General features: G+C 44.3%; 1 protein-coding gene across 1 annotated transcript in view; it reads left to right on the forward strand.

The window, feature by feature from the left end:
- The first annotated feature begins 544 nt into the window (after nucleotides 1–544).
- LOC124285582 (THO complex subunit 3-like) overlaps nucleotides 545–24,057 on the forward strand; it is a 51,293-nt gene continuing 27,780 nt past the window's right edge. The window contains exons 1-2 of the mRNA XM_046721836.1: nucleotides 545–761; nucleotides 2,668–2,824. Of these exons, the coding sequence (XP_046577792.1) occupies nucleotides 585–761; nucleotides 2,668–2,824 (334 nt within the window). The 5' untranslated portion in view covers nucleotides 545–584. The remainder of the gene's footprint in view (nucleotides 762–2,667; nucleotides 2,825–24,057) is intronic.

Below are 24,057 nucleotides of genomic sequence, written 5' to 3' on the forward strand. Positions count from 1 at the left end.
GTGATGAATGACCGTAAATTCGTAATCCTAAATCGTACGTATAGGTAATCCGAAAATAATTTTTTATGCTTTGAAATAACTGCAAGCAAAAATAATGGCGAAGAAGATAAATCTCCCAACAACAAATAATTGATGTGTATTGAGGTAGTTTTATGCCGTTCCTATAAAGATTTCAATTAAACCACAGTTAATCGCTAGATCCCACCACATATGCAATTAATGTACATCGTTCGCATTCAATCAATAGCACCCCAAAGAATCTCCCCAAACCTTGACGGCTTCAGTGAGATTTTCTCGCTTGTTGGAATAGTCAATGCTATTTATTTCTCTACATGATCGAAGACTGTGCCCGGTTGACATGGAGCACATTTCTATTTCACCTGCCAAACTTTCATGAAACAAATCATATCGACATTCGGGGTATGATCCGAAAAACTGCGATACACGCCGATTGCAAGCTCCACACATCGATGGCGCCTTCATGAAGGGAACGTAAGGTGTCACGCACTGGGAAAGGAGCTTGGTGCCGAGTCCATCAAGGGTAGGTCACTCTCAAGAATGTACCAGACGGCGCTTTTTTCAAAATGGCGTCGCAAATGGAGAGCATGCTGAAACATTTTCAAAACAATAACAGAATACGCGATATACAAGCTCATTCAGCCAAAGTTCACTCAGTGGCTTGGAGCTGTGACGGCCGGAAGTTAGCATCTGGGTCTTTTGACAAAACAGTCAGCACTTACTCACTGGATCGCGATAGATTGGTGAGACAAACCCTATAATATTCCGAACCGAGTGCCGCTATGCGGTCCTACAGTATTAGCTAGCCTACAGTAAAGACTCATGTTTTGACTGTAGGACCGCATCGCGGCTCTCGGCTACGATATTCCCACCTCTGGCACTGGTATTCAAATTCGTTATTTTGGGTCCATTAGGTCTATTCTAAACCTGATTTTTTGTTTTGTTTATGGTCCTTGTTTTACTTCACACTCGTAATATTTAATCTGTGTGACAGCTGTCTGTATATAATGAAGACTGGACCAGATAATCAAGCGACTGACATGAGTATCGATCTATCGATTGGAATATGATTATATGAACCAAGACTGACCACCCGACCCTGTGCGACCATAGATTTTGTCTGCCACCTATGGGTAGAATGCAGTTTACTGGGTGTAACACCAGCCAGTGATGCCTGCCACAGATAATCCGAGGTCTTAGCTTGATCCTTAAAATCAGTATCAAAATGGTATATCCAGTACATAAGCCGAACCACCAACGTTCATACATCTGCTCATTGTTATCAGTTTTCGGAAATAGAGTGTCAACATATCCATATTGAATTATGCAAGAAAATCTCCTTGTTACACTATTGCATAACAAAATATGTTCTTTGCATATCTGGAATTACATTTGTAATCTAGTATATTAATTTTACTCTAAATGTATTTTATGCCAATGTACAGCTTATCTGTAGCTCAATGGCCCAGATTTTCGAAGCTCTGTTAGCGTTAAGATAGTCGTAAGTGCCATTCATTAACATTAACTTACGACTATCTTAGCTCTAAGAGAGCTTCGAAAATCTAGACCCTGGAGAGTTTACTATCATAAAGTCGCTTGCACATATCTAATGCAGGCAAGGCAGTACATTTTTACTGTAAATTTATGAAAATATGTCAGCAATGACACAATGCTTGAAAATTATCATGATTATAATTAATAACATCATCACTGGTGGTTTTTGTGCATTAAAACTAAATTTGCAAAGATCATTTTCTTTCCTCCAGTGAGCAACATTTGAACATGATGAATACTGCTTTCAAGGAATCTGTCCTAGAAGATTATATTGTCTCATTATGCTCATAATGAAGAGTTATTGAACTGTTATGGCGAAAACCATGTTTCAAGTAAATTCAAGGAAAGGAACACAAACATTTACTCTTTTATCATGTTTATGACTGATCATTGCTGATCCCTGAATTTAACCATTGAAACTATTTAACACTTTAGACTGAACTAATACCTCTTGAATCAACAAAATGTATTACCATGGAAATAATAAATAGTCTGTCACTTTGTCATAACTGAATGAGGATAAACCCCCAGTTAAATGGTTTCAAAATCCAATCATTAAGCTTTTAAATTAATGTCATGAAGCTAAAATTGTTGTTGCTTTAAGCAGTAAAGCAGTATTCTTGACTCAATTTTATGTTTACAAATTACCAAGCTTTGTCCATCCAGCTTTTGCCTGTTTAAAATAGGTTCCCTGCTCCCTTTACAAACTAAAAACTTAATTTGTAACAATGGTTTGACTGAGCATTCAATATTACCATGCTACCTGATAAGCTGTAATAAGTCACTCGTGGTATACTCCTATAAACACTAGGGCTGCAACGATTCATCCAGACGTCGATTCAATTCGATTTTCAATATTGGACCCTTGATTCGATCATATTAGATTCGATTGTTCATACAAGTAAAAACATCCTTTAACTCTCAGAGTTTATAAAACAAAATTTATCACACTGAAAGCCTTTTCCAAGATTTGACTAGGAAATCAGGAATGTAAATGATGTAACATTTTTCAAACAGATAAAATATGATGTTTAAACACAGAACAGCACTCAAATATCGAATCCAAATAGTAATCCTATTTACTGTTTTTTCCAGAGTAAGGATCATATTTTCCGTGGCCATGGTGACAGCGTGGATCAACTGTGTTGGCATCCACGCAATCCAGAACTCCTCGTCACAGCTAGCGGGGACAAGACAGTCCGCATCTGGGACACTCGTTCCAGCAAGTCGGCAGCTACAATTAATACAAAGGGTAAGCTGTTATTCAGAAAAAATGTTTCCGCAGTTATGTGTTTCTGTTAGGAAACAATATTGTTGTTTCACATCATAACTAGAGACAACTGGTAGAACAAATGATTGTTGTGTATTTTAATGTATATTTTGTTGCTATGCATGTGCCTCAATAAGGAGTAGGTGTTGACATATGTGAACTCACAATGTATGGCTACAATATTGATTAGGTGATGACATATGTGAACTCACAATGTATGGCTACAATATGGATTAGGTGATGACATATGTGAACTCACAATGTATGGCTACAATATGGATTAGGTGATGACTTATGTGAACTCACAATGTATGGCTACAATATGGATTAGGTGATGCCATATGTGAACTCACAATGTATGGCTACAATATGGATTAGATGATGTCATATGTGAACTCACAATGTAAGGCTACAATATGGATTAGGTTATGACATATGTGAACTCACAATGTATGGCTACAATTGATTAGGTGATGCCATATGTGAATTCACAATGTATGGCTACAGTATGGATTAGGTGATGTCATACTCACAATGTATGGCTACAATATGGATTAGGTGATGACATATGTGAACTCACAATGTATGGCTACAATATGGATTAGGTGATGACATGTGTGAATTCACAATGTATGGCTACAATATGGATTAGGTGATGTCATACTCACAATGTATGGCTACAATATGGATTAGGTGATGCCATATGTGAATTCACAATGTATGGCTACAATATGGATTAGGTGATGTCATACTCACAATGTATGGCTACAATTGATTAGGTGATGCCATATGTGAATTCACAATGTATGGCTACAATATGGATTAGGTGATGTCATACTCACAATGTATGGCTACAATATGGATTAGGTGATGACATATGTGAACTCACAATGTATGGCTACAATATGGATTAGGTGATGACATGTGTGAACTCACGATGTATGGCTACAATATGGATTAGGTGATGCCATATGTGAACTCACAATGTATGGCTACAATTGATTAGGTGATGCCATATGTGAATTCACAATGTATGGCTACAATATGGATTAGGTGATGTCATACTCACAATGTATGGCTACAATATGGATTAGGTGATGACATATGTGAACTCACAATGTATGGCTACAATATGGATTAGGTGATGACATGTGTGAACTCACGATGTATGGCTACAATATTGATTAGGTGATGCCATATGTGAATTCACAATGTATGGCTACAATATGGATTAGGTGATGCCATATGTGAATTCACAATGTATGGCTACAATATGGATTGGGTGATGTCATACTCACAATGTATGGCTACAATATGGATTAGGTGATGTCATATGTGAACTCACAATGTATGGCTACAATTGATTAGGTGATGCCATATGTGAACTCACAATGTATGGCTACAATATGGATTAGGTGATGTCATACTCACAATGTATGGCTACAATATGGATTAGGTGATGACACATTGACATGTGAACTCACAATGCATGTAGTAGTATATATAATAGCGGTACGGGATCAAGTCCAACAAAAGCCTCTGCAAAGCCTTTTTTCACAAATAAAGCTTTTGTCAGGCCCTTAGATCTCGCCACCAGTATATCTACTACTTTTGAGCCCCCGTTAATTTCCCGCCCACACGTGGCACTACTGTACCGCTATGCCACGTTGGCAGGAGGTAACATTGTACCGTACGGTACGATCAATAATTCCTCTCTAACAAAAGCTCTCCCTGGCCCATCTCTCAAGTAGTACAAGTTCGGCTCGTCTGCTTTGATGTCCACTTTATCTATGTTGTAAGTTTTGACTGACCATATTGGGTCAGCGGCTCCCTTACGGCTATCACCCTCGTGTTCCCCCGGCTGGTATAGGTACCTCACTAGGGCCCTATCTGATATCTGTTTCTCCTTCCCACGCAATGGAGCAGCCGACTCTGCCACTATTGATTTTAGTTTGATAGCGTCTGTTGGTTTCTTGCCTGTGAGACAGGTGGTTTCGTGGTTTCAGGCCGACGCCACCTGAGGTAACCGAGCTACCCATTCAGTCGATCGTTTTCCCGGGTTGGCCATCTCTCTCGCATGCTGATGTCCGAATAAGCGTTCGGCCAAAGTCCTATTGAATCTCTCAACTATGGCTTGGCTGCGATGGGCTCCGACCGTGCCACGCCTGACCTTGGTATCGTGTTTATCCAGCAGGTGTGACATGGCCCCCATGAACTCTCGCCCGGGGTCAACTTGCAGCTCTGTTGGCCACGTCAGTGGACTGGCGTTTGTATATGCGTTCAATCCTGCGGGCTACCTGGGCCGAAGTCTTTTCGTGGTCAAGGGTTCGGCTTCCTTGTAGCGACTGGCCACGTCCACGACGGTTAAGGCATACTTGTACCTCTTATCGTGGGGTAGGAATAGGAGGTCGGCCTGGTGAAAGCTATTGGGTATGTTAACGCTGAATTTCCTTCTAGGCACGTAGCTTGGTGCCGGTAAATAGATCTGCCACAGGGCTTGTTTTTCAAGCCACGCTTTGGACTCCTCCGGGGGTACTCGCGCCATTTTAGCCAGCTTATGTACGGCGCTAACTCCTTTCCAGTACCCACGCGGGCTGTAGTAAATAGCCTCAAACTTTCTCTGGTTCCGTGACATCGTCGTCGCCCCGACAGAGTATGGTAATTACATATACACCTATGTTCTTGGTTCAATTTTTCATGCCCGCATCGCGCATGCGTGTTGATCCCATCAATAGCTATCCAACGCCAGGTCCATTGGCGACAGGGACGCCTTTGTTTATCGTCAGTCCATATATCCTATGCCCATCACTTCTAAGCGTGTTCATTTTATGTCTAAAGGTACGGGTCTTGAACAGGGCTTCCCTTGAATCTGGCGTGTTTGATGTGTTGTTTCACCACATACTTCTTAACACCCTTCGCCTTCCGGATCTCACCATTGTCGGCCTTCAGGATGGAGTACATCTTAGGCCTCAAGCCTATGTACTCGGCTATGGGCGCCAGCAGCACACTCGTCCTTCATCTTGCCTAGGACCTTTTTATTTACCGTGCTGTGTATGGCATGGTCCTTGGGTAGTCGCTGGTGTCATACAAATCGGCGTTTTTCATGTCCTCATACACGCCCCTCGGTTCGAATCTCCATCAGCAGGGAATCCGTGTCAGTGTACAGCACTTCACACCTGTCGTCGTACTGTTTCTTCAGCTTGTTGTAGTAAAAGTCGTACATCAGGTGTTTGGATAAATCGAGGATGCTCATCCCCACGTAAACAGGCCGGTTGAATTTTATGTGACTTTTTCATGTGTAGGGCAACCAGGTCGTCGGTGAATATCTTGCTACGGTTGAATGCCGGGCTGGCTATCAGTCTCCTGAGCTTGTCTTCCTCATTCGACCGAACCAGCTTCACGGTCACGCGTTTCCTCAGGTTCTCCATAGTCTTACCAAACACCGAGTTGTTCACTGGTGGCAAGCTTTCGGAGGTCTGTGTTCATTCTGATGTATGGCTCCATCCAGGGGCTCTGGTTGAACACGAGGACCTTGTGTATTTTGGTCAGCCTCATACCCAACGACAGGTACAGCTGTAGGTTGCGATAGTGAACGATGTACTTGGTCTTATTCATTAAGTTGGGCATGAGTTTTTCAACGTCTGTCACCCGCCCACCTAACAAGTTATGTTGGTACTCAGATATCCAGTCTGGGTTAACCCTCATACGTTCGGGGGGCCAGGGGGTAGCTGTTGTGCGATGTGTGTAATGCCTTGGGGTATTCTAAGTCCACCTCGAGGATATAACCTTTGTTAGAATCGTCCGCGATGCTCATAACATCGACCTCGTGCGATGCCCATTCGAATCCCCCTTTGGGTAGATACTGGCTCATGGCCCAACCGTACAGGTTGTTGGCATCGAGGTAGAGAATATGAGTGGTTGGCTTGCTTGGGTCGTAGCCCTTCACGTATTGATTATTTGCTTTCGCATATCGTTTGGTTGCCATGGAAATCCCGCCTCGCAAGCCTTTCTCAATGAATAGGTGCATGTCGTAATCTCTGAGCAATTCCAACTTAACTCCGGTCTTTTTTCAGCAAGGCATCCCACGACAGACACGTCGGCTAACAGCAGCACATCTGTCCTCAAGTACAGGTCGTGATAGTCACCCAGATTCTTACAGCCCAGTTTATTCCATACGTTAATAGCGTGCGAGTAATCGTCTTGGGATATTGCCGAGTCGGTCAGGTTGCTGTAAAATTCTCTGATGGGGGGTAGTCTGGTCTCGGCGAACTTGGCCCAGCCATCCATGTACTCGTAGGGGTACACACCCTTCCTCATCAGCAGGGGTCGAGTCTCGGCGCCGGTGTATCGATCGGTGATGGGGAAGGTATCGTTGGCCTTGACCAGACTGTCGAGTGACGACAGGAGGAACTGAACCGAGTTGATGAACCTCAAGACATTCAAGCTGAAGGAAATGTATCTCTCCATGTTGTTGGGGATGCACGTCAGGTTGCCGGTGACTTTCGCGATGGCCTGCATGATCAAGTGAGAGTCATACCCTCTCAAGTTGTGAAAGACCACAGGGATGTTTATTGTCTTGTGGGTGATTCTGAGCTTGAGGTTGCACGCGCTGTGAGCGGCGCCTCTATACTTACCGGTGACGTGGCAGTGATCTCTCACCGAATCACCGTTCAGTGGTGAGTCACACACGTGGCAGTTAGTGCTACAGGCATGGGCTAGCCGATCGGCTTTGGTCATACGCATGGGAACGACTGTATACAGTGCATTCCTAATAATTTTTTCTTCCTCCTGCAAACACTTTAGAAACTTTTCAGCCGCGTCGGGACCCCTATACACTACCGGAGCTTTCGTTTTCCCATCACAACGGACGACCACATATCCAAACCCACAGGCCTCATGCTCCTGTGTTTTTGTGTGGTTGGGGTACCCCCGCAGCCTCAACAGGTTTGACCAAGGCTTCAAAGTCGGCGAGATGACATAAGGCACAGACATTTGGTTCTTGTGGTTGCCGAATTTTAGGATATTGTCACCTTCCTTAGGCATGTCGACTCGTGATGGCCGCCTGCCCCACACCTTGGCAATCCTCCGTGGATTCTAATAAATCAGCTCGTGTGAAGCCCGTAGACATCGTGATGCAAAAGTGTTTTTCCCATCGATTTCGATTGGTCATGCAATAGCCTGCTGAGATGTTTTATCCACGTGTAGTGATACTTTTCACCTAGCTTGATCATGAATATATTGATAACGCGGCGACCCAACAGTTGGGGTTTCCCCAACGGACTGACCCTGTGTACTATTGTTGTGTTGCCTTCATGCCCTAATACGTTTATGGCTATATCGTTCTGTTTTTCTATTTTATTGATCTGGGATATGGGGGTGGGTTCATCTATACCATCCCAGTTGAGCCCATCGTCTTGGGGATAGCTAGAAAGCCTGTTCGAATTAGTGTCAGCTGGAAACAAGGCTGACCTGATAGCTACCCTCAGGCAATCGTCTCCTCTATTCTTGACGTTGACCATGGCCTGTTTTTTCTTATAGTAGGGGCAAGTCTAGGTATGACCCGCCTCTGAACGGCATCGTGAAGTTAGCTATGTCTAGATAGACATTATTGATTTTATCAACAACCCACCCGACCCCATGTGTGTGTAGCGCTCTAGGTATTCTCGTATCTGCTGAAAACTGGTATCGATTGATGCGCCTATGGTCTCTGTATGAGTCACGACTTCTTGCCTACCTCGAAGTAAGGCTGAACGCACTCAGTGACCCCATTCCCGCTTCTGCTTATCGAAAGTGACATTTTCACTGTGATCTGAAACTTTATACTTCCCAGATTGTTTAGTTCCTGGTTGACTTTATCAGCGATCAGAGGCTTGATATCTGTGATGTCTATGTTCCTATTAACATGCATGCGCCAGCCTCTCAAATAGTTGCCTTCAGCTTCAGTGGGTATGAACTGTAGGTCAATAGCTCTATTCTGCCGTAATAGTTCTACAAGCTGTGGTTTCCTATCACGGGAATATCCGCCTAACCCCAAATTGCATGCACCTCGGCTTTTAATTGTTTTACAGTGGGAGGTTTTGCTACGGGGTCATGTGATAACAATGCGACTAACCCGCTCTCCCAGGTGGGAATAACCCGTGAACCCAAGCTCTTTTGCTTGGACTTGTAGTTGTTTTTACGTGGGAGGGGCTTGCAGGCCTAGTAAACGCAACAAGGCTGGCTTCCTCATTCGAGAGTAACCAATTACACCCCTCTGTCTCGCGATCTGCTTGAGCTCACTTAATAGTAGTCATAGTTGCGTACACACCTAAGTATATCAATCTCTAATTGGGCCGGCCGGCAAGGGACAACCTTGATAAAAAATAGTGAGGCGCTTTAGTAAATATCTAGTTAGACCTTATCGATTATTTCCTCGACCCACCCGGAACATACGCAGCATAGTAGGGTGTTTTGTATTACTTGCAACGAGTTGTCAACAAGTATATCTATCTCCCCATGCACATCTACTCGCCCCCCATCAAAGTAATTCCAAGTGTGCCCAGCCCATGGCACATCAAATCCTACTTTCACCATGATTGTAAACGAGCACCCCTTATATAGTTCACTAACAATCATGGGTTTGAGAACACTGATATCTATACTTTTCCCCACATACATCTGCCAGCTTTTCAGGCAACTTTCCCTGGGCTCAATTTCCACAAACATAGTTATACCTAGGTGTCCACAGTCTCTATTTGGGGACTTATCCTGAGAAGGCGCCTACGTTCTTTTATGTAGGCCTTTTTATTCTCGTAGATGAGATGATGTCTGACTACGCTTGCTTCTGCTGAGCTTTGCATAGGCATTAGTGCCCTTTCACCCCTATACCACACACAGAACACGTGTAGTTAGGGCTTCCCATGTGGAAACAACAGTACCCCTCAGTCCTGCATCTCCTACCACAGGGTTCTTTCTTCCCCATAAGTACGTATTCGCATCGGTACGGAGCAGGTCTCATCTTTGGTATACTTATATGAGTACTTAGTCAAATTGTTTTGCAACCAACGCAGTCGCTGCTATACCCAGCGCGATGAAGACCAGTTCCCGGTCCATTTGCCCCTTGGATGGTGTGTAGTACTGGCGCCAGTGTGGGCTTATGTAGTGGTTCCAGCTGTTTACCTGTTAGTAGGTAGTATTCTCTCGCTGCGTCGTCGACATCGTGGAATGTTTTAACGGCATGGCTCTCACGCCTGAGTTGTTAGTTAATGTAATCGATCCTCTGAACACGTTTTTTCACGTACTCGGATTGCGCAGCTTGTAATTTCTCAACAGCAAGGTCGTGCCGCTTCCTCTCTGCCTGTATCTCAGCCGCGTGTGACTCTCGTAGTTTCGAGAAGAGGAAATTACTCCCGGAAAATGCCAGGGCATTTACTAACGCCCCGCCAACCATCATGGCGATCGTAGCCATCCTATATTTACTTCATAAAATTTTCCCTTGTTTTACTAGGATGTCCTTTGTGGCCATCGCCATACCAAGGTTCATTATGAGTATACCCATATCCTGCAGGTTGAAATCTAGCTTGATAGTTGGTTGTTTAAGCACCATTTTGGTCAACCGAGCGTACCCTACAGCTAGACTGGCGACCACGGTGGCATGGTATGCGTCGTTGACGAACGTTTTCCCCCTCAGAGATTATGAATATGATATAAAAATATATATTTTATAACATGATATGTGGGTTGACCTCTAATTGCGGGGATTTCTCCTGGGGATCCCTGGGTCATGTATATAACCATGAGATAGCCACGGCAGCAGTTGCGCCTGCAATCAACAAGAGTGGAGCCGGTTTCCACGTGATACTTTTATTTTGATTACACCACCTTTTTTTACCGGCAGCTACTCTCTAAGGGTTCTTCTGCCTGGTGACTGTAGGAGGGTTCACCTCGGGAGGGTTCACCTCCCTGGGGGTTTCCCCCAGTTGGGGTTGGGTCTCCTCCTGTGCAGCATCCATCTATACTATTATTATTATTTTTCCCTTCCTTAAATTGGCAATGTTTTGCCGTGATAATCGCCGCTGTCACCGGGGCTAAAAACATACCGTATTTGTGGTACAGCACGCAGCTGATAGAGCTCAAGGCGTGTTCAATAAAAGGGTCTTTCTCAAGGGCCTCCTACAGGTAAAGTCGGCGTTCCTGGGGAATGGGAAGGAAGTATGACGCAATACCAGTGTATATCTGGGTCATAGCCGATCCTATAGTTTTCGTCATCTCTGCCCCGAGTCTAGCCTCGTATCTAGCGTACAGCTTATCGATTTCTTTGGCTGACATTTTGTGAATTTTTATCGGGAGTGTAGTCTCCAAAGTAATGTTTGGCTTTGCCCCCAACAGCCAACGCCACCAGTCTCTCTCGCTTATCATCGTCCCCTCGCTTATCATCGTCCCCTGGCACCAACAGTTGTTCGAGCAGTTCATCACACTCCATCTTATAATGTAACAAGCAAGTTTTAGTTTTAACAATATAATATACGGTGTAGGCGAAACACAGAGAAATGAAGGTTAAGTTGCACACGACTAACACTTCAAAAACAACCATCGGGAAGATGTGTCTTCCCTATAGAACTGTAACAATTAATTGCTAAGCATTGCTAAGCTTTGCTAAGCATTTGCTAAGCATTGCTAAGCTAAAACACCCTGTAGGCCATGGGTTGGTCGGTCTTAAGCACTAGCTTAGCATGTTTAGTTTCAGCGAGCTGTTTCTTCACACGCGTTCCCTATCATGTTTGCTCATCACATCGTTCTCTCTCAAACACTCCTCGAACGAATCCCTGTCCTTGCAGTGGAATAAGGCCACCCATCGCGTCTACTCCCTGAGGTCTTTCAACACCGAGTTGAACTTCTGTGTTAGTACCCAGACGCTGTGTTTTGTGTGCCGGCCGGAGAAGGCCAGGTACGATAGCATGTCTCTCTTTTTTGTTATCTCGCGATTAGCGCTGCAGTCGTCCAGTATGAACAGCGTCGACTCCCCTTTAAATTTGTTGTGATAAGCGTTCAACCAGTCCTGCAGACGTGTCCCCGGGTCGACTCTGTGTACGTCCGGGTCCGTCATCACCCAAGGTCTTTCCGTGTACGTTCTATTCATGCTCATAGTAGGGCACATGATAACGATGTTATCGAACACATCCCTGTAGTACCCCTCCAACATATTCAGCACGAAAACGGTCTTCCCACAACCAGTCTGCCCGCACACTATGGCGCAGTGTGGGTTGCGGGGCAAATGAATGCCGCTGGCAGGCAAATCAATAAATGGCTTGCACAAATCTCCCATTGTCTATATTAAGTCGCGCGTCCATAACTTGCCAGCGGATTGAGCCTTCTTGGTAATCTGGATTGTTATCCCCTCGCTGCCGTTGTCGATGCGGCGACCGCTACCGTGCAGTTTATCGTCATCCGTGGATCGCATGTCCAACCACAGCGCGTACTTGGTGGTCAGGTACTCGCCGATCTTCACGGAGGATAGCCCCAAGTCTTTGGTTATGTATGGGTGTTGTTTGATGGCCGGTAGCTTTTTTATCTCATCCCACCGCTGGTATGCCCTCATACCATGACTGAACAGCTGGTTGGGCACGCCCTCGATGGTCACTTCCACCTTTTCAATCTCGGGGTTGAAAAACTTCTCGCTGTCCCTCCGGAACGGCTCGTAATCCTCCACGGGGACGACCAGGATACCTTTCATCGATCGCGCCAGCACGTTCAAGTTGATATTCCACACAGTGTCGCTCTTATCCTGCACGACTGATCTATGCCTCAGTATGCGATCGTACAGGATGGCCACCTTCCCTGAGTACTGGCTTCGAACCTGCCTGGCCAGCTCTGGGCTAGTGACCATGTCGAACTCCAGAGAGATGTTGTCTATGGTGTTTCTCGCGTCATCGCCGTGCGGCGTACGCACGACTTTGCTTAGTCGTTAAACGTGAGCTCGTATTCAAGCCTATCACCCAGCGCGGCCTGGTAAAATGGCGCGTGTTCCGTGAACAACTCGAAGTCGAGCGGCACGCAGAGCCTGTTCCCGTACGCTTGGGCGATGGCCTTTTCACAAGGTTCGAAATCTACGCTAATCCGCTAGCCCAAGGCTAGTAAATCTCCCGGAGGACTACCAAAACATCTAACAGTAATAGTCCGTCGGGCTACCAGGCAGTAGTCGCATCAAAATGATATATAACTTTAGGAACCTAACTAACATATGATTCATTTATTAAATCTATCACTTTTCACAATGTCTGAAAACACTTATTACATTTCAAATGACCATATATTATTGACAAACTTAAAATAAAAAGCTATTTTTCGCAATGTTATTGGCAAAAACAATTCTCGGACACATGCTTCGGCAACGGGTCCACATCAAAGTTGTCAACGATGTTTCGAGATGATAATTAAACAAAGTGAAGAAATTGAAGATTATATTCAATAACGGTACTCATAAAAGTTGTCAAACCTACATTATAACTTACTATTCCCATCTTTATTGTGCGATCGTGTGTAATGTAATGCAAGTGACATCTCGGCTTTCATCGCCTCAAACTTCGTGCTCGGACACGATGTTTAATGCTAAAATATATGCATGAAGCATTTTTGTCACAGGTCATAACCTAGCACGATACGTCCACTAAGGTCCAGAATATAGGTATAGGTAGTGATCTTGTGCGTAACACGTTCAGAATAGCATGAATTTACCAAAAACTTTCGTCTAAATCTAAAAGTTTTCGTTTACGAGGGCTGTATCCATTGCTGTAATATGATTAGCTGCCTTAGGTCACGTGTGTGATTTTGACCAATCACGATACTCATAGCAGACTGTGACAGAAAAGCGCACACTCCGGCACAGCGATGACTTAACATAACATCACTGCCACAGGCTAATTTGCATATCACGTGACCAGACTTTTCTCTTGTTTGTAATCAAACGCGCATATTCATAATAAGAAGAGACTGGACTCATGAAAGCTTTTCGGCGCTCTCTTCATAATGTTTTACATTGTTACATATATATTATTCCACAACTGCGACAGTAAGGTCTATGACAGTACATATTTAGATATCAAACTGGCTGCATGGTTTGCTCTCCATCAGCTTCCATGAGAGCACGTGGAGCCCTACAACCTATGTAAACAAAGGATCGCTACGCAAATCAAAATAGTGTTACATGTTTTAGGATATTTTCTCAATGAAACTAAACCATTCTATCAAAGATGTTTAATTAGTTGTGTAGACTCGTCAAAAATAAAAGAGTTGACAAAAAATGTAAATTATATTGAATGGACGGTGCAAGATGTGACGAATCGTCACATTTTTCTGACCTGTGGCAGAGATACTATGCTGGCTTGCTGCATGAAACTCTGGGTAGGAGAGTGAGAAAAGCGTCATTAGAAACCAATCTTTAACCAATCAAATCGCTTCTTACAACTGTGAAAATACTCTTGGCAAGGGTATAGTTATATAGATGATGTTCAGAGCTTTCGAACGATACCCGCCATCAAACGAATCGCCTCACGTTTTGTATACAAAGCTTCGAAAACGGAGGTATTTCTGACTGTTGTATCACGTTAACGAGCGGAATGCCAATGTTATCGGGAAATAGACGACCATACATATTATTTGAGAAATATCTTGATAATAATTTTCCGATTGAGTAAACATGAAAAATAGAAAAGATAAACGTAAGGGGATAATTATGACATGTTACAAATGGAAAATATCGCTGCATTGTTTGCTTCCTTCATTATATTATAAATGTATAAGCTTGCATTTTCATTAAATATTAACTTATTTACGTTGTAGTTGTGTTATTTGAATAATATGATCATATCCATCTGTCATGACTGAATGAAACTATGCCAAAACATATTGTGTGTTTGTTTGTTATAATACCACACCTCTGCCAATACTGCTTGACTAAGTCAAATTAATTATTTGGTTTCTTAAAGATTGAAATTTGAGGACTACCAAAATTGTGTGAGGACTAGTAGTTTGGTGAGAGTCACTAGTCCTCATGGCTAGCAGACTTTTCAAAGAGATTTCTAACCCTGTTTCACCGTCCGTGATCTTGTCTAACTGGTCTTGCGTGAAGCCGTATCCCACGCGCAACCGGGTCGATTTGCTGATGCCCTGGTACACGTCATTGACGCGTTCTCCCTCGCTTTTCCAGAGGTCCCCGTAGCAGTGAAAGACGTCGCTGTCGTCTATACTCAGCACCTCGTTACCGCTGATCTTGATGGTGGTTTTCTTGATGATGGCTCGACCTACGTTCCGCACTAGCTAGCGTTTGTCGTTGTCGGAGGTCAGCATGAGGTTGAACGTCAGTCGAACCGTGCCTGGTACGATGAGGTCATTCTCGCCAAGGTTTGGGAATCTTACCAGCAGCGTTTGGTTCTGGTCTATCTTGCTGGGATTGTTGGTGATAGTCACCGACTGGCGCCACGGCTCTGAACCCTAGAGGCGCTCTTGATCTTCGAAACGGATCTAGCTTCCTGCCATACATTGTTATATAAATGAAATATATAAGTCTTAATATTAAATAATGGCTGAAGGCGGTCATGAGGACATACCTATGGATGATATGTGGGATGATAGTGCCCAGGCATTCGACGAGGAGGAAACCTCGTTCACGCAAGGCAACGAACTCATAAAGCAGGCCGTCAACGGGTTTTATGATGGCTTAAAAGGGGATAAAAATTACATCGAGCCGTGGGGGCGAGACTATTCCAAGTTTTTTGTCGATAGCAAGGGCACGCTGCGATTGAAGGCTCACCCGGGGATCGATCTCATGAATAAGCGCACGAGAGAACCTCTTGCCTTATCAACACTCGGCAGTCGTCATGGGGGTGACATTATCCGCGATGAACTAGGATTCATAGATTACGGTGGCGCACGGCCTAAGCTTCCCCAGGAGTCCGTTCAAGATCTGCAAGACGTCAGGGGTGCCACATCGGATCAAGACATGACTGATAACATTGAAAAGCTACCATAACAAACCCTTACCCGGGTTCGAATTTACCGTTCGGGAACTGCGCGGGGCTGGACAAGGCCATGCAAACCATTCGCGGACATCTCGTGAACAACACGCCAAACTGGACGCCGATAGACGCACCACGCCGCCCATGAAAAGGTCAAACTCGGTGAAACGGAGGACAAGTCTCTGAAAGCCACCATCGAGGAACGAATACGTAATTTGGAAGAGGAAAGGAAGACCCGGCTGGAAACGGCATCCTCCTTCCGAGACCAGCTTCGATCCCAGATCAGCCGTACGCTGGAAACCGTTGATCGAAGTCCTCTACCAGGACACCACGTTAGCTGACAGGATCCGGAATCCTGTTACGGGGAGCAAGGCATCACCATCGCCAGCATTCTGACTGCATTGGGCTTCATCATATCAACCCTGGTCGCGGTCATTGACAGGGTACCCCATCGCCTGCTGGCGGCAGTGGCACACCACCAAGTGGTGGGGCGCCAAAGCCTGGATAAAAAATCGGGAAGCCCTGGCTAAACTGGCTGGTAAGGCCGCGGAAGCCCTGCCCGCATCCTGGGTAGCATCGCCTCGTGGCTGCTGAGCTCTGGCTAAAACTGCCACGCGGCTCAGTCAAAACCTGTGGGCAGCCATCGTCGCCATGGCGGGTTTGGTATACGTAGCGGCTAAGGAATTTTTAACCAAATGAGACCGGCCGCGATCCCACTAACCACCAGGGCTGTTTTACGATCGATATGCTGCTGCAGGTGTGTGTGTGCACCCACAGGGGGTGTGTGTTGAGCCCTGGACTCCGGGGGTGGCGCCACAATACCCGTTTCACCGGTCGTGGGTGGTGGTACGTCGGGGACGTTGACATCGGGTTTGACGCCCAACTTTTGGCCTGCCGTGGCTATGACTATTTCCTTGTTGTAGCCCGCCACTTTTTTTACTCTCAGTTGCATATCGCTCGGAGCCATGTACAGTCCCACGGCGTATTCCAACACGTCTTGGTAGCGTTTGATGGCACTTGGGAGATCAACTGGAGCATTGATAGCATCCTCAACGTTAACAACGAACTGTTTCTGAGCGTCGTAAGCAGTCCCCTTACCTAGAATGTTGGAACGCGTTTGCGTCTGCGCACCCAAAAGCGCCCACACGTACATTCGAATCGAGTCGTTCAATCTGATTACACCGGCACGAGTAAACCCTCTCGACGTGTCCAACATGAACTTTTCCCAGTCATCCGCTGCCCCCTGCTCGAACCTCCAGACTCGGTAATCCTTGCTGTTGTCGAAAGCCATGTAACGGTCATCCCACTCGTTTGTTGTGATATGATACGACTTGTAACCCCAATCTTTCACCAGCTGTTTGCTGGCTTCCGCGATAGGCATATTGTGAGCGATGGGGATACCCAACCCGTGGTTCGGTCCCGGCAAACGCCAATCTGTCTTCGGGTTTAGTTCGAATTCGTTGCAAATACGTTTGTAGGCCCGTCTATCGTACTGGTTATTTACTGCGTTCCATGCCTTGTCCTGTGGGAGCGGGGCGCTGATCTCATTGAGGATACGCCTGATCTAGTAGTACACGTGGAACGTGAACACAGACTGACTCAGAGGTCCACGCCGAGTGTCGGTCAATGTCACGCCACACCCCGTTGTAGCGCACCACACGGCGAAGTTGAGTTGATTCTGCCAGAACTGCATCGGTTTGTTGAACCAAGCATGAACTACCTTGGCGTTAGTCACCGAAAACCTATACCGATCGAACACATCTATGAACTGGGCGTTGAAATACAGCCCATCAGCGACCACGATCTTGTGTGGGAAATCTATATCCAGTTTAGGGTAAAACACTCCAGGGGAGTACATTTTAAAACTATTATATAATGAGCATATATACTCTAACATGTACATAACACTTCCAGGAATAACGAGCGGCGGGGCCGTTCAGCTGATGCACGCGATCGATAACACGTCGGGTCAACTCGAAGCCGCACTCTGCGATATCACCTACCTACCGCGATGGACTAACATCAATGTCAGCAACAACAAGCTGTTCGTCAGTGGAGCTCGCAGCCAGATAACTGACGGCTACTACAGCATGTGCTCGTTAAGCGGCGAGGTCTTCAAGCCCCTGGGAGCCGAACTCAAGATGAACGACTCAAACGGCACAGTGATGTTAATCAACAACGGAAGAAACTCCTTGAGGCTCGGCCGACCATTGGCGAGGACACTCGGTATGTCGCCTGACGAGATGAAACCAACAACCACCATCACAGGCATGAAGTTACCCGACCTAGTACCGTACCGAGAGCTGTGCATTCATCTCGGCCAGGTGAGCACAACGGACAACATTCAAGGTGGCCACCCTTCCACGATACTGAGAACCGTACCGGTGAAAACGGAGAAATACAACGACGGTAGAACCGAGTCATTTTCACCGCGGCAGTATAAGAGGTTAACCCAGGGCAACATCCCTGAGCTGATAATATCGGTGTTAGATATAAATCATAATCCCGTGAATATAGGATACCTCAGCATAACGCTGCACATAAAATGACCAGCACACAAGGCCCCGAAGATGAAAAAATGTGCCCATACGGGGATCTCCGACCTCGGGGACATAATGCTGATTCGACGACCCCGAGTAGATGGTAAATTGTACTTTGCAACTGAAAACAACATTTACAAACGCTGAAGTCCCTCCGTGGAGCCCTAGGTGATATAGTAGATACCTCAAGAGCGGTCGTCAACACTCGGTACACCCAAGTCAACACCGGTGATGATAAATGGATAATATACCCATCGTTCGGGGGCAAACTGTTCGACTTAGACGATGTTGAGAGCACTACCGTCGCCCGAAACAAACCATATACGCGAGTCTTCACCGAAGGGGACAAGTGGGTGTTGTTACCCGCTAAAGGCGACTGGTTTCTAAATATTAGGCTCGGCTCCCCCTACGTGTTCACGGATAACAAAGACAACTACCTAAACAAAGTCGTGAACAACGGAACCCTGCTCGTGGCTTACGTCCCGACTCAGAGACGTAGCGTAGTCATCAGCCCAGTCGCCAGTATGGCAGCCCACATGCTATCGAGTAAACCGGGAGTGCAAGACGTGACATTGCAGTTGGTGTCTGAATTTGCTGGCGTGGTCAACGTCCTGGCGAGCCTACCGGATAACGCCACTCTGATCATCAAAGTATACCTAGGGGAACCATCACGGGATGAGGTTGAAATCGTGAAGGGGATCAAACTCGGGTGGGCGAAACGACACCAGTATCACGTTTGCACCGTTTACATGCGGGTGGGTGTCGACTCCAAAACCAGTCTGCAGTGAGTCACTGTGATCGTGGAAGACACGATATCACTAACCAAGATCTTCCTACCTGACAACATACACTTCATGGGGGTGAAATGCACCCCTGAACTATTATCTGAAAACGAGTTGGAAACTATATCGTAATAGTATTATAGTATTATAGGGATTCGATCAGCCTGGTGAGGAAGACACCTTATACATCCTGCACTTCAACGACAACGTGTATAGGCGGGTGTCGTTATCAGATTTTAAAGAGCCTGAATGGTTAGTCAACTTAACCCTCACCTCACCTTATATCTCCTTGAAACAAAATAATACTATCTCCGAGATTAGGAACAACGGCATCATTCTAGGATCGTTCGTTCCGGAATCTAGTGTACAAGTCATACCAATACCAGACCACTCGGGCAACATGCTAACAGTGGGAGGGTAAAGACAGAGATCAAATTACTCGATTACCAAGAGGTTTTTAGAGATGTCGCGGAAAACTTCACATTCATCATAGACGTCTATCTCGGAGATATAAGTTTGACTAGTAATTATATTTACATTATAGATGATATGAAGATAGGTTGGGAAGACAGGTGTAATAACCAACGTTGTCGTATTATTAAGGTATCGGGAAACAGACCTTTAGCAAGCCTTGATGGGGTTCGTCTCCTTAATGGAAGTAGAGCTAAGACCCCGCTTTTTTACGTGCAAGTTAATCTAAGTATTATCAGCTTTAAGTACATTAATCGAAGGTTAAATGAAACCCAATTAAAATATCTTTTGTAATATATATTATAGGATGGGGCTATACCCAGTCGTAGAGGAAGTAGAGAAGACCCTGGAAAACGTAGACGGGTTCCGCTTGAGACAGTTATGTGATGTAAAACGCCAACTAGAACAAGACCGCAACACGCGGAAAGCACCATGTAAGAAGTACCATAGAGCTTTCAATATCGTGGATGGGGCTGATACTGCCCTTATGACAACCAGCATGGGGCTAGGGGCGGCAGGTGTTGGGTTGTTAGCTACCATCGTGGCTACACCCGTAGTGCTAGGTATTGAAATAACAGCTGGGGTGTTAGGGTTGGTGCTTAAGTTTGCATCACGCAGACTGCATCGTAGGGCAATGAAACACGATGAGATCAGGGTTCTGGCCCGAAGCAAAGCTGAACACGGTAAGTGAGCGTATTTCCACAGCACTCACTGACATTAAGATCTCAGAGGAGGAGTTTCGTTCAATCCTCTCTGAACTCACAAAATATAACAAAAGGAAACAAGAGATTCGATCCAAGTCTCGTAAGTCTGCTATCAGCGAGGACGAGAAAAAAAGTACATAGAACAGGGAGTACGAAAAGCCCAGCAAGCCTTTATTACAAACACCAAAGAGATCATAGGCAATTCACATTAAACTGTTTCATCGAGGCCAACGCGTGACATAGCGGCAACGCTAGTTCAAGAGTCATAGCGGTACAGTAGTGCCAATGCGGTGGGTGGAAATTAACGGGGCTCAAAAGTAGTAGATATACTGGTGGCGAGATCTAAGGGCCTGACAAAAGCTTTATTTGTGAAATAAGGCTTTGCAGAGGCTTTTGTTGGACTTGATCCCTTACCGCTATTGTATATACTACTCATGTGCCTCAATATGGATTAGGTGATGACATATGTGAACTCACAATGTATGGCTACAATATGGATTAGGTGATGACATGTGTGAACTCCACGATGTATGGCTACAATATGGATTAGGTGATGACATGTGTGAACTCACAATGTATGGCTACAATATGGATTAGGTGATGACATATGATGTCATACTCACAATGTATGGCTACAATATGGATTAGGTGATGACACATTGACATGTGAACTCACAATGCATGTGCCTCAATATGGATTAGGTGATGACATATGTGAACTCACAATGTATGGCTACAATATGGATTAGGTGATGTCATACTCACAATGTATGGCTACAATATGGATTGGGTGATGACATATGTGAACTCACAATGTATGGCTACAATATGGATAAGGTGATGTCATACTCACAATGTATGGCTACAATATGGATTGGTGATGACATATGTGAACTCACAATGCATGTGCCTCAATATGGATTAGGTGATGACATATGTGAACTCACAAATGCATACAATATGGATTATGTGATGTCATACTCACAATGTATGGCTACAATATGGATTGGATGATGCCATACTCACAATGTATGGATTAGGTGATGACATACTCACAATGTATGGCTACAATATGGATTGGGTGATGCCATACTCACAATGTATGGATTAGGTGATGACATACTCACAATGTATGGCTACAACATGGATTAGGTGATGAGTGATGACATATGTGAACTCACAATGTATGGCTACAATATGGATTAGGTGATAACATATGTGAATTCACAATGTATGGCTACAATAAGGATTAGGTGATGCCATATGTGAACTCACAATGTATGGCTACAATATGGATTAGGTGATGCCATATGTGAACTCACAATGTATGGCCACAACATGGATTAGGGTGATAACATGTGAATTCACAATGCATGTGCCCCTCAATATGGATTAGGTGATGACACATGTGAACTCACAATGTATGGCTACAATATGGATAAGGTGATGTCATACTCACAATGTATGGCTACAATATGGATTAGGTGATGCCATATGTGAACTCACAATGTATGGCTACAATATGGATTAGGTGATGTCATATGTGAACTCACAATGTATGGCTACAATATGGATTAGGTGATAACATGTGAATTCACAATGCATGTGCCTCCAATATGGATTAGGTGATGACATATGTGAACTCACAATGTATGGCTACAATATGGATAAGGTGATGTCATACTCACAATGTATGGCTACAATATGGATTAGGTGATGCCATATGTGAACTCACAATGTATGGCTACAATATGGATTAGGTGATGTCATATGTGAACTCACAATGTATGGCTACAATATGGATTAGGTGATGCCATATGTGAACTCACAATGTATGGCTACAATATGGATTAGGGTGATGTCATGTGAACTCACAATGTATGGCTACAACATGGATTAGGGTGATGTCATACTCACAATGTATGGCTAACATGGATTAGGTGATGCCATACCACAATGTATGGCTACAATATGGATTAGGGTGATGACATACTCACAATGTATGGCTACAATATGGATTAGGTGATGACATACTCACAATGTATGGCTACTAATATGGATTTAGGTGATGCCATATGTGAACTCACAATGCATGGCTAACATGGATTGTGATGACATATGTGAACCCACAATGTATGGCTAAAATATGGATAAGGTGATGTCATACTCACAATGTATGGCTACAATATGGATTGGGTGGGATGACATATGTGAACCCACAATGTATGGCTACAATATGGATAAGGTGATGCCATATGTGAACTCACAATGTATGGCTACAATATGGATTAGGGTGATGCCATATGTGAACTCACAATGTATGGCTACAATATGGATTAGGTGATAACATGTGAATTCACAATGTATGGCACAATAAGGATTAGGTGATGCCATATGTGAACTGACAATGTATGGCTACAATATGGATTAGGGTGATGCCATATGTGAACTCACAATGCATGGCTACAATATGGATTAGGTGATGCCATATGTGAACTCACAATGTATGGCTACAATATGGATTGGTGATGCCATATGTGAACTCACAATGTATGGCTCCAATAAGGATTAGGTGATGCCATATGTGAACTCACAATGTATGGCTACAATAAGGATTAGGTGATGCCATATGTGAACTGACAATGTATGGCTACAACATGGATACAGTGATGCCATATGTGAACCTCACAATGTATGGCTCCAATAAGGATTAGGTGATGCCATGTGTGAACTCACAATGTATGGCTACAATATGGATTAGGTGATGACATATGTGAACTCACAAATGTATGGCTAATATGGATTAGGCTTATGCCATATGTGAACTCACAATGTATGGCTACAATAAGGATTAGGTGATGCCATATGTGAACTCACAATGTATGGCTACAATAAGGATTAGGTGATGCCATATGTGAACTCACAACGCATGGCTACAATATGGATTAGGTGATGCCATATGTGAACTCACAATGTATCCAATGGATTAGGTGATGCCATATGTGAACTCACAATGTATGGCTACAATATGGATTAGGTGATGCCATATGTGAACTCACAATGTATGGCTACAATATGGATTAGGTGATGCCATATGTGAACTCACAATGTATGGCTACAATATAGATAAGGTGATGCCATGTGAACCTCACAATGTATGGCTACAATATGGATTAGGTGATGCCATATGTGAACCTCACAATGCATGGCTACAATATGGATTAGGTGATGCCATATGTGAACTCAGTCACAATGTATGGCTACAATATGGATTAGGTGATGACATATTTTAACTCACTCATAAATAGAGTATTGCAGCCAAGTTCAAGTGCGTTACTGTGCCTTGTTGCACAATCTCCTATGGTATTATGGCATTTTTAGCCCCTGTTGCCTTCATATAATTTGTTTAAAAAATACATAAAACAAGCATTTAATTTGGTTTCACTGTGTGATGTTATTTTAAATGATGTTTGACTGTAAATGTACAGTAAACTGTGCTTATAACAAGCTCAAGGGGATCACTAATGTTAGTTTGTTATTACCATTATTCGTTATACATACTTGACTAAATTACACAGCCCAAGGCGGGGACTGAGAAAACCCAGTTTGTTATATCTGTCAGTTCGTTAGAAGCATGTTTGTTAATGTTATAAACATGGCTTACTATGTTTGTTATATCTATCAGTTCTTTAGAAGCATGATTGTTATAAAAATAGTTTACTGAAG

The sequence above is a fragment of the Haliotis rubra genome, unplaced genomic scaffold, assembly GCF_003918875.1.
Source record: "Haliotis rubra isolate DU_JTF1 unplaced genomic scaffold, ASM391887v1 Scf363, whole genome shotgun sequence".
NCBI classification, from domain to species: Eukaryota; Metazoa; Mollusca; class Gastropoda; order Lepetellida; family Haliotidae; genus Haliotis; species Haliotis rubra.